The sequence below is a fragment of the Leopardus geoffroyi genome, chromosome E3 (genome assembly GCF_018350155.1).
Source record: "Leopardus geoffroyi isolate Oge1 chromosome E3, O.geoffroyi_Oge1_pat1.0, whole genome shotgun sequence".
NCBI classification, from domain to species: domain Eukaryota; kingdom Metazoa; phylum Chordata; class Mammalia; order Carnivora; family Felidae; genus Leopardus; species Leopardus geoffroyi.
Genome location: NC_059340.1, coordinates 25,317,628 through 25,329,570, shown reverse-complemented (window position 1 = coordinate 25,329,570; position 11,943 = coordinate 25,317,628). Strand labels below are relative to the sequence as shown.

Below are 11,943 nucleotides of genomic sequence, written 5' to 3'. Positions count from 1 at the left end.
CAGCACTAGGAAAGAAGCAATGAAAGTTCAGTGGAAGTTACAGCAAAACAACAGGAAATAAAACACAAAGGAGTTTAGCCAAATGGCTAAAGGTCTAGGTTGAAGAGTCCCATCATCTGTGTTCAAATCCAGGCTCCACTATTTTAGTAGCTATCTGATTTGGGAGATCTTACTTACCTTCTCTGTATCATGGTTTCTGTGGCCATAAAATGAGGATAATAATAACCTACTTTATAGGGCTGCTCTGAAATACTGACTCGTAGCAAGTGCTCTATTAATATAACTGCCGCCATCATCATCATACCATGTGTCTCTTATGAAAGGAAAGCTAGGTTGTGGTTGAGAATGAGATGCATTTTATTTTCTGCATTGAGATGGATGCCATCAATTATCCAGCTGGCACAGAGAGGCTACCCCTCGGTTTATCCAGTGCTTCTGGGGCCTGTCTGTTGGGAGTTCAATGGAGAGGACATAGTTGGTGGAGTGGCCTGTGGTGGAGAGGATGCCTCTTCGGGCACTTGTTTTGTAGACTGGACATACATAAATGTTCTGATGTGGAAACATTGCACTTTCCCCAGGTTTCAGCCAAATAACAGGCAGTGGATCATAGAGAATTTTGGGGAAAGACTCCTCAATCTGCACTGTTTCCCTGTCCCAGCGGGCACCTTCTAAAAAGAGTCCTTTTATGTAGGCCCCATCTTCTGGGTTACTCTCCATGACTGTTTCTTGTGTGGTTACCTGGAAGAGAGAGAGCTGTAAGTTCCATTACCTGCAATTTCCCTAAATGGGGCAGCATCAAGAGATCAGAAAATCTGTTGCAATGTCTGCCTTTCCCAATATACATTTCCCAGGACACTGTGGCTTCTGTGAAAATACTCCTGCCTTCACAAATGAACCAGGTCTGATTCCTAGTCAGCATGCTGTGCTCCTATATGGTAGGCATAGAGAATGCACTAAAGTAGGAGCTGGGGGATCACATTAACTGTAACTAGCTTAGTGACCTTGCACAATTGGGACCTGGATCCATAAAGTGAGAGGTAAGATTCAGATGCATGCTGGTAAAACAGCTGTCTGGCAGGGAGAAATAAAGCCTTGATTTGCAGTTTTTGTCAATTTCTATTGTGTACATGTTTCAGGCTATTAAAACTATGTAATAACCAGCTCCACCCGGGTCTGGTGAGTTGATATGAGCCAGCTCCAGCACACCACTGTTTAAATTCAGAGGTAGTAAAGTCAAATTCCTTAAGGTGAGTGCAGAAAATGGTCCAGGTGTAGGAGAATAAGGAGTGGTGGGGATTATGATGGACCAGAGAAGACAAGCTCCATTTAAAATCATTCAAATTCTCTTTCTGTTGTTGTGAATAGAATATTTTTCTCATTTTTACTCCTAAGTACTTATTGCTAGAATAGGAAAGGCTATTGGTTTTTGTATATTTAACCAGTATCCGGGTATCCAATCACCATATCAGTATTCTGATACCTATTATCTATCAGTATTCTGACAGGTGTAGTTTTAGAGTCTTTAGGGTTTCTAGGTATACAATCATTTCAACATCAAAAAAGATGTATTTATCTATTTTCCAATATTTATCCCAGTTATTTTGTTACCTTATTGCATTAATTTCAGCTTCATGTTGCCTTCGAAGATTATCAAGTTCATTCATAAACTAAATTAAGACCTATCAACCAGTCGGCAACCTCTGGACAAGATGATCTTACTCTTTTCTCTCCATATATGGACAAAGGTGATACTTGATTATTGGTCATTCCTTTGACTTCACTCCAAGGAAAGCACTACCCAAGACCATTAACATCTTTCCAAATGAAGAGTCCACCATGATGAATAAACAATAGGGAAGCATGCTTTAATTTTTCTTGGTATAATGGTGGCAGAGTTTTTCTCTGGAAATATTCTTTACGTATACACAGCAACAAAGCCTTGGGAATTCTCTGATTCTGTCTGGAATAAATTTTGGAGCTATTTTTAAGTCATACTAAATACTTCACTTGTACCATCTCAGAAGCATTTGGGCCTTAACACATCCAAATGTTTGGACTCATTAAAAAACAGGCAACATTGCTTTCTCTGGTTGGTCCCTTGAGCTGGCCTAACCCAAAGTATGTCTACCTCAAACTCAAATCCGATGTGGTCAATGGGGATGGTGTATTTCCGGGCATAATTCTGAGAAACACCGGTCAAAAATGACTGTGTGAAGTAAAATCCAGAGATCCAAAAGACCACAGGGGGCCCGTGGTCAATCCATTCCTGGAGAGTCACAGAAATAAAAATTCAAAATCAACAGCACATCAAAGATAGTTCAAAGGCAGGTAATGTAAATGAGTTCCGTTAAGAAAGATGTTTTTTCTCTTTTTTCTCAAAACAGGTAGCCCTCTCAGTTTAGTTTGTATTTTCCCACTTTTTTCCCCCACTTTTGAAATGAAGGTACAAACATATATTTCTACTTTAAGAAAAGCACAGGTGCAAGCTGGTGTCGGGGTATAATAGACACTGGCAGGGAATGTAATGGTGGAAACTATGTGCCTTGCCTAAACTGAGCAACAGCCACTCATCTCATAATAGTTGCCATGCAGGAATGCAGGCTCATTGTTTCAGCTCTTCCTTTTTTTGCAGGACAAACATCTGGATTGTTATGTGTAATAATTCAATGTTTACATGCTATCTCAAAAAATTTTAAATTAGGGGCACCTGGGTGGCTCAGCCAGTTAAGCATCTGACTCCTGATTTCAGCTCATGTCATGATCTCACAGTCATGGGAACAAGCCCTGCATCAGGCTCTGCACTGAGCATGGAGTCTGCTTGAGATTCTCTCTCCCCCTCTCTCTCTCTGCCCCTTCCCTGCACACGCTCACACATGCACACTCTCTCTCTCAAAATAAATAAATAAACTTAAAAAAAATTTTTTTTAATTACCAGGCAGCCAAACCAAATATATCTATTAGTCAAATCTGGCCCTTGAGCCACTAGTTTGTGACATTTATTCTAGTTCCGACTCCTGCCCTCAATTCTGGCAAGACTGTTTCCAGTAGGTGCTCAATCCATTTCAGAATGTCCTCTCTACCTGAATGCGTGTGCCAGGTGCCCAGCTGCCCTGACTCCCAGGTACCTGGAAGAAGGCCAGGCGGGCCAGCAGGTCAGCCACATAGCCCCCCAGGGGCTTTAGGGATGGGTAGGACTTGGCCATCCACATGGCTGGCACTTTACCCACGATCACGCTACTGAAGACATCCTCCAGCTCTGAGGACATCAGGACCTGTCCTTTGATGGCTCGGCCAAGATCAATGAGGCTTCTGCGAACGACCTTGGTCAGCCTGCAAGAACAAAGGAGCTGGCTCAGCCAGCTTCTCCAGCTTTACCCTACCCAAATACCCTGACTCAGGTCTCCTTTCACTTTTCCCCTCTTTGAAAGGTCAGACAAGTAATATACATTCATGATGGAAAAATTATAAAGATGAGAAAAAAATGAAATCACCTGGTATCTCACCACCTAAAGATAACTTTGATGTTTATCTTTCCAAATTTTTCTATATGTAAACATAAATTATTTTTAATGGTATTAACTATATTACTTTTTTGTAATCTGTTTTTCTCTCTTAGCGTATAGGGAGCATCTTTCCAATTCAATAGAGACCTAAATCATCCTTTTTTAATGACTACAAGGTATTTCATTTTATTTAACCATTTCCCTATTGCTGAAACATGTTATATCTAGGTTTGTTATCACTGTTAACAACATTGCTAGGAACATCCATCCATATCAATCTTTGTGGAAACTTATAATGATTTTCCTATGAAAGGTAGAATTTCTAGGTCAAAAGGTAATAAAATTTGAAGGGGTTTGATCCATATTGCCAAAGTTCTTTTCATAGATTATGAGGTCCATGCCTGAGAAAAGGCAGCCTGGGAGATGCCAAGATTGCCTGCCTCTCTCTCTGGCCTCTATGTTTTGAGGCCTAGCTAAGCCCAGAGGGAATTCACCTGAGAGTGCCAAAGAATATGCCACCAGAAATAACTTGTCATCTCTAGCAATTTTTGGAATCCCAGCCAAGTGGATATGAGAATGATCATATGCAAGAAAGGGATTCCTAGACGTGTAATCACTTAATATTCATATTAAGAGGAATTTAAGGGTCAGAACTTTGGTTCATGTGCTTGGCTAAGGAGTCAAGGGGCAAAGTTACTATCTGAAGGATTATTCCACAGACCTTTGGCTATTACACCTAAAGACTTACTTGTAAGAGTTTTTCTTTTTTTTTCTTTTTAACTATGTGCTCTGCTAGTTTCAAGGTTTTAGGAAGTAACATTTGCCTCAGAAGACACAGTAATGATTCCCCTGAACTGGAAACTGAACTGTCACCTAATCATTTTGATATTCTCATACCACATGGTGAACAGGCCAAAAAAAAGTGATTGGTGAGGATGTGGGGGTAGATTACTCAATGTGATTAATCCTGACCGTCATTGGAAAATAAGATTGCTGTTACCCTCTTCTCTTCCATTACAATGACCAGTGGTAAAGGCTAGTGAAGGCCCCTACAACCACTAAGGAAGAGTTCCTGTGACCTTAGGAGAGGATGGATGGCAGAAGAGCAAAGCCATTAGGCTTGGCATCTGGATGAATGACAACTACATCCCATCATGCAAAGTATCTGACTCACAGCAGTGCTGCTGCATCCTTAGCTCACACCCTATACTTTGCTTCGTTCCCCCATATGGTCAACTGTCTGTTGACTTAGAGTTGACTCTAATCCTAACACTGAGAAGGCAAGGAATACTTAGATGACATTCTTCCAGTTCTTTAGTACTTCAGAGTTTAGGGATGTCCCTAAAACTAAGCAATGATCAATGAGGCAAAATGGAGACAGTAACAGATGGAGAGCTGGGAGCAGTGAGAACCTTTGACTTGAAGACAGAAGTGATGAGTTTTCTCATTTGGTATATATGGTCTTTGAGAACCCTTTCAGTTTTATTTAGAAGTCAAATCAAGATGATCTATTGGGTTCTCTGCTGTAGTAACTAGAGAAGTACGGAGAGCCAGAGACCCTTAGCTCCATGGCCAGCCCATCACACCCCTTCTCTACCTGTGTGGTAGGGGCAATGGGATAAACTTCTCTCCACCCTTTTCTATATTCGCCCTGATTTCACATATTGGGTAAGTGTATGGGCTCTGGAATCAGACAGCCTGTGTTCAAACTCCATTCTGTCACTGAATTACTGTATGACCTTGTGCAAGTTGTATAAACTCTTCTGGGTCTGTTTTCTCACCTTTAAAATGGGGGCAGAGGGATTACTAACTGTTCCTATTTCAGAAGACTATTACATGGTTTGAATGCAAACACATACATGGTGCTTGGAGCTATACCTGGCACTAAGGGCTCAAGAAAAGTGGCTCTGATAATTACTTTTACTATGAGTCTGCTTGGTATTGGTTTTAAGCTGATTTTACAGGTGTACTATCAATGAGTGGAAGAGAATGACTAGAAAAATTGAGTTAAACTTGGGTCAACACATGCTAGGATGGTCCTATTCACAGCCCTCCCCATAGGTGGGGCAAACCACTTATCAAGTGCACATGTCAGTTACTGCCCATGAGATCATACCCCTACACTCCCACTCCAAGGATCCAAGTAAGACCATCCAGCCCACCTGTTGAATCTGATGAGCTCCTGCCTTAGGACAGTGTTCATGGATTCCTCATAGACCACAGGGTACAACTTCACGACCACTTCCAGGTCAAAGTCTTTGGGAAGCTTGGAGAGTATGTCCTGAGCCAGCTCCTCAATGACTTCCTTAAAGTACAGACGTAGAGAGGTGAATGAGAAACAAGGCCTGTGCACTGTGGCTTTGTCTGGGTAAACCTGAAGCAGTGAGCATTGGTCTTTTTAATCACAGCCTACAGGACCCTCCTGGGAACTCTCCTACAAAAGCCAATTCTGCCTAGGGGAAAGGAGGTCACTTACCTCTCTACCAGTCTTCTTGAAGGCATCACCTCTTGGCCCAGAAGGTAAAAAAACCTAAGCAATAAGAGCCCTATTCTTACACCTGAAGCAAGGTTCTGACGGCTGGATAGGTAGCCTCAGGCAGTGCTGAACCCAGCCAAACTCCTCCTAGGAGAGCATCTCCCACAGCTCTCTCAGCCAGCCCCTCATAACCAGCTCATGGTACAGATGGGACTCTTGCTCAGTGCCAGTGACCGTATAGGACACCTGGGAAAGCGGTAAGCCATTCCTCAGCATCGAGCAAGAATAGCCCAGGGCAATGGGGTTGGCCAAGTAGGGGAGGGGACAGGCCTAGAGGAGCAAGGAGTAGGACCTGGGTGTGGGAGAGACACACAGCTCTGCCATCCTGTGGATCTGAAAGGCTTGGAACACACACTTCCTTCCCTCTTCTTGCAGTGAGGGGAATTTCCATCCCTAAACTGAAACCAAGCAGGCTGCTCTATCTTTATACCTATTATCATTTATGGCACTATGAGCCAAATCAAGAGAAACCCACAGCTGAGAGGGCTTGAACATGGAGTAGCTCAGAAGATGGAGAAGGGAAGGGAAGGATAGGAAAGAAGAGGGTGTGGTGGAGTCAGGAGATGGCAGTCCTGGATCTGGCTCTGCCTCTGAGTTGATGAATGCTTTGAAGCAGGTCTCTTCCTCCCACTGGGCTATTTCACCCCCATCTGTAGACTGAGGATGGTGGACCAGGTCTGTGCCTCATAAAGCATGGACTGCAAGAGGCACCCAAGCTGTTTCTAGGTGTTTCCGGGACATGGAACACATCATGTTGAATCACATGGTGATAAAGTCATTCTCTTTCCAAGTTTCAGCTGCCTTTCTCTTTTCATTCTTCTCAAGGACAAAGTCTCAGATCAGTGCTAACTAAACGCTCTGTAACACTGGCTGATCCTCCTCTTTTCACAAGCAGTCAGCAGGGCCTCAGCAACATAATCTGTGAAGAACCTAATAACCGTTTAGTTTTCATTTTCTTTTTGTGGCTGTTGTGACTTTATGGAAGTGACATTGAGTTTCCATTTATGGTACTGATGTGCAGAGCTTTTTTAAATATTTTATTTTTTAAGTAATCTCTACACCCAATGTAAGGCTTTAACCCATGACCCCCAGATCACAAGAGTCGCATGATATGCAGTGTTTAAAAGAAATGTTTTTAAGAGATTTTGTTTTAAATATTATGTAAATGTAGTATAGATGACATATGGGTAGAGCAATGACTCCTGAGGGTTATATAGGAGCAGCTGACAATCCAGAAACACTGCTGCTCTTCCAGCTCTGTATTTAAGGACTCTCAGCAGGAAGACCAGAGCACCCATGCCCCACGGAGTCTGCCAAGCCTCCGATCGTCGGCCTTCTAGGTTATCACCCACAATCCTGCATGACCACCAGACGGACAACTGTCTGTGAATGGAATTACGTCTCCCACCCAAAGCCCAATTACCTGAGGGGACTTGCCACTCCCTCCTGACTGCCTAGGGAGGGTCAGCAGCACTCCTTGAAACAGCTGGTTGGTTTCCTGGTTGTCCTTGGTGATGTCAGCATTCTCATGGAGGCCAAAGACTTCTGGGTGGGTTGTGATGGGTAGGTTCCTAAGATACTCGATATAGGACTGGAAAGGAAATGTTCAGTTGACACAAACCCAGGTCCTCTGGGGTCCCAGAGATCACTCAGGGCTTAGCTGTACCCAACCCAAGCAAGAATCACATTGGATTGGTAGCACAGGCCACATCTGCCCACCACCCCACACACCAACCAACCAACCAACCACACACACACACACACACACGGTGAACACACCCCAAGCTGTTCCTCATACAGTCTTCTAGGGAGTGAGTATGAAGGCAGAAGGACTGAGTATCTCCCCTCCCACCCCTAGCTTCTCCCTGCTCCCCCTGCAGTTCTGGCTTTACAGTCAGACTGAACTGGGTTTGGATCCAGCTCTACTGAAAACTAACTGTGTAACCTTGACCCCCAGTTTCCTTATCTGTAAATGGGAAGATAAGTGAAGTTACAAAGTAATAGGCCTTGGCATATAACAGGTGTTTAATAAAAGAAATCCCTCTTAAAGCTCTTACAGATTTCCTGTTTTCTTCTTCCTGTTCTCATTCTCCCATCCAGTTTTTCTGTCCTTCCCCTTTAGCCACTTTCTGAACCTTTGTTTTCAAGTAGCAATTTGCAACCAGGTTACTACCAAGGCTTCATTTTAACCATCCTTCCCCTTAACTTCCCAAGATGGGCCCCACATTTTGAAAAGATCTTGTCTATCAAATACCCAGTTTTCATTCAATAATAATAATGTCTCTCTTAAAGGCTTTTTGGAATATTGGAAATAACTTATGGTCCCAAGTCAGGAAGCCCAAAGCTACCCCTGGCTCTCCTTGGCTACGCCGCAGCCCCTAGCCACATGGAGACTGCCAAGCCCCTCACCTGGTAGGAGCCATGAGGAGGAATGTAGTAAGTGTCTCCAGGAGCGAGGGAGTAATGGTCCTGCTCAATTTCCTTACAGTAGAACGTGGACAGAAGGGATAGCAGGAGACGCCTGTCTTTGTCATCAGTCACTCTGCCCCCGTAATTACATTCCCCTGTGGACAACCAACAGGAAGAAGTTGAGCTCAAGGAAGGTCATAATGAACTTGGTCATTAACCTAAAACAGAGGATTCTTCTGGCCAAGAAACTCTGCTTAGATGCAGGGTTGCTGAAACCAATGCTCACATTGGGATGAGATCAGGCCTTTTTGGTATTATGTTTGCCACAAAAGTAGTACTTATTCACCACATTAGAAATTAGGAAGTAAAAATAAACTGAAAGAAAAAACCAATACAATCACCAATAATTCCATCAAAGGTAACTGTGAACATTTAGGCATCTTCTTCATGTGTGTGGTTGTGTGTGTGTGTGTGTGTGTGTGTACACACATGAAAGGCATTACATAAAGGTGGTTCAGGGCAAGCACTTTGGCATAAGACAGTCCTGGGTTCCAACCCCAGCAGTTTCTCATCTGTTGAGAAGCAGAGATAATTGCAGTACCCATCTTACAAGGTTGTGGTTAATAATGCTTATAAAACATTTAGCACAATATATAGCACACAGAAAGTATTCAATTTATTACAGCTATTACAAATAAATATATTTTTGAAAATTGTGATTATCCCATACATACTGCTTTGGGATACTCCACCCCCATCATTAATATCATTCTCTGAGACTCAGGTTTCTACACTCAGATTTCTACAAAAATAATTAGGTAATTCTTTGGAAGCCACATCAAATCCATCTCGCCAAGCCCATGACGCATTTTCTAGCTGGTCCAGATTCCATAGTATGTGGGTGCCACCTGGTATTTGGTAGTTAATGGACAACACACTAGTCTTCAAGGAGGAAACACATCTGTGTGTATATGCGTGTGTGGACACACATATGCAGGCTCGTTTCCAATTCCAACCATTCCAGGAAGACACAGGTCTACAGACAAGAAACAGGAGGTATGACCTAAGATGGGGGCAGGAGGCCTCAGCTTCTCTTGGTGTTGGAGGGGTCTAAATGTGAAGTAGGAGGATATGGGTGGCTCATTAAGGGCAGAGTAAGGGTCTATTTACTTTTTGAGTAATTTGAGCCCTGCAGATGCTGTTTTACCTTAAGCCAGACCATCTAGATTTCTGAGGCTCTCTCTATGGACTTTTCCAGGGGTTTAGCAAAGTTCAGTTTGAACATTACGGTTGGTCTCAGCTATAAACAAGCTTTTGATAGCACTATATTAAATATAACAATTAAAAATATAACATCAAAGGCGCAGTGGTTTTCCCTCACTGAAGTCAGCATGGCAGAGCTCGAGGGCACCCAAAAGTGAACCCAAGTAAAGGTAAATCTCAGGCACAGAGTCATAGTGCAAGGTCCTGCCACCACACCCTTATCAGCAAATTTTCCTCCAGGGGATACCCTTGCAGGCTTTGGGTTTTATGTTTGTGAAGGAAGGTGGATTTCTTTATAGCTACTTATAGGTCTATTCTGGTATCAAGAGCACAAGTTCCTATGGGAGCCAGGATGTACTTTTGTCTTTTTTTAATATTTATTTTTAATTTTTTAATTTTTTTAAAGGAGCCCAAATATTTTTTAAATTTTTTTTAATGTTTATTTATTTTTGAGAGAGAGAGAGAGAGAGCATGAGCAGGGGGGGGGGCAGAGAGAGAGGGAGACACAGAATCTGAAGCAGGCTCCAGGCTCTGAGCCATCAGCACAGAGCCCGATGCAGGGCTTGAGCCCACCAACTGTGAGATCATGACCTGAGATGAAGTTGGACACTTAACCGAGTGAGCCACCCAGGCACCCCTACTGTTTATTTATTTTTGAGGGGGGGGGGTGGAAAGAAAGCACACGCTCGAGTGGGGGAGGGGCAGAGAGTAGGGGTGGGGCAGAGAGGGAACAGGGGACACAGGAGCCAAAGTGGGCTCTGTGCTGATAGCAAAGAGCACAATGTGGGGCCTGAACTCATGCACCGTGAGATCATGACCTGAGATGAAGTCAGAAGCTTAACCGACTGAGCCACCCAGACACCCCTTGCTTTTGTCTCCTCTAAGGTCTCTACTCTCCCTGCCAAAGGGCTGGGGGTACCAGATGAATAATGCATTGACTTCGGCCCATTGAATGTGATAACCATTGTTCAAACAAGACCGTCTCTTTGGTTAGTGTCAGCACAGAGTTCTAATGATCATCCACATCTGGATTTTCTTTCCTTCCAGGCACATAGGCAAGTTACACTTCTCTGGGTCCCTTGTGGGGGCCAGGTATGGGAGACAACTTCTTGTGCATTTAATTCCTGGCATGAGCCCTTCAGTGCTATTCCTGTGGCAGTGACCACACAAGTATGTGCTGAGACATGGCATCAAAAGTGGGTGGAGCTTCTGCCAGCTGGTAGATAGATAATCACAATGAGCACAGACCCCTGCCATTTCACCCCAGACATGTAGAGTGGCTGAGAAATGGATCTTAGATGTCTTACACCCTTGAGATGTGGGGGCTGTTGATTCTCCTGGCCTAATTAGCCTATGCTGACTGGCCTAGGTGGGAAGTGAGTCTCCTCCAGTGGGCTGACACGGTCAGGGAAGGTTGCTTTATGGGCTCCAGGCAGTCTCATACTAAGACCTTATCCTAGGGCAAGTATGCACTCATTCTGCATTCTGAAGAACAGCCCTGGCATATGCTTCTGCGTGACCTGAAATGAGAGGAAAATGACTCACTTCTTTAGAGAAGTTCTTTCACCAAACTAATATCCACTGAGCTTATGTTGTGCATATCACTTGGGGTTTCATTTTAGGGGACAGTGTACTGCGTTAAGTAAGGTCTACGTGACCTTTTACAACCGAACTTAATCACTCTGAAGTACGATTTCTCAATCTTAGCAGTATTAACAGGTTGTACTGGATAGTTCTGTGTGGTGAGGGCTGTTCTATGCATTGTGGGGTGTTCAGCAGCATCCCTGGCCTCTACCCAGTAGCATCTCTATTTAGTGGTGGCAAGCAAAAATGTCTCCAGACATTGCCAAATGTCCCCTGGGGGACAAAACTGCCCTTTGTTGAGAACCACTGCTCTAAGGCCTCAGTCTCATTGACTCTAAAATGGGGTCACTAACATGAAGCTCATAAGGTTACTGTGAAGACTCAAGGTGATGATTGTGTATATATGGAGCATCTGCCACACAATCGGGGAAAGGATCCACACAAACTCCTTAACATATGGAGCTGAGGAAGGAACTTGTATGTAATCTTTAAAAAAAAAATTTTTTTTTAATGTTTTTATTTCTGAGACAGAGACAGAGCATGAGTGGGGGAGGGGCAGAGAGAAAGGGAGACACAGAATCTGAAGCAGGCCCCAGGTCTGAGCTGTTAGCACAAAGCCCGACGAGGGGCTCGAACTCACAAACCGCG

At 43.7% G+C, this 11,943-nt stretch overlaps 1 protein-coding gene across 2 annotated transcripts in view; it reads right to left on the bottom strand.

Moving 5' to 3' along the window:
* Positions 1-339: 339 nt before the first annotated feature.
* DNAH3 (dynein axonemal heavy chain 3) overlaps positions 340-11,943 on the bottom strand; it is a 169,565-nt gene continuing 157,961 nt past the window's right edge. The window contains exons 57-62 of one of the 2 annotated variants that reach the window (XM_045460406.1): positions 8,449-8,603; positions 7,463-7,630; positions 5,666-5,808; positions 3,126-3,330; positions 2,129-2,266; positions 340-738 (exon numbers count right to left, since the gene is read on the bottom strand). In XM_045460406.1, the coding sequence (XP_045316362.1) occupies positions 385-738; positions 2,129-2,266; positions 3,126-3,330; positions 5,666-5,808; positions 7,463-7,630; positions 8,449-8,603 (1,163 nt within the window). In that variant the 3' untranslated portion in view covers positions 340-384. The remainder of the gene's footprint in view (positions 739-2,128; positions 2,267-3,125; positions 3,331-5,665; positions 5,809-7,462; positions 7,631-8,448; positions 8,604-11,943) is intronic. The other variant, XR_006708093.1, reaches the window with a different exon arrangement.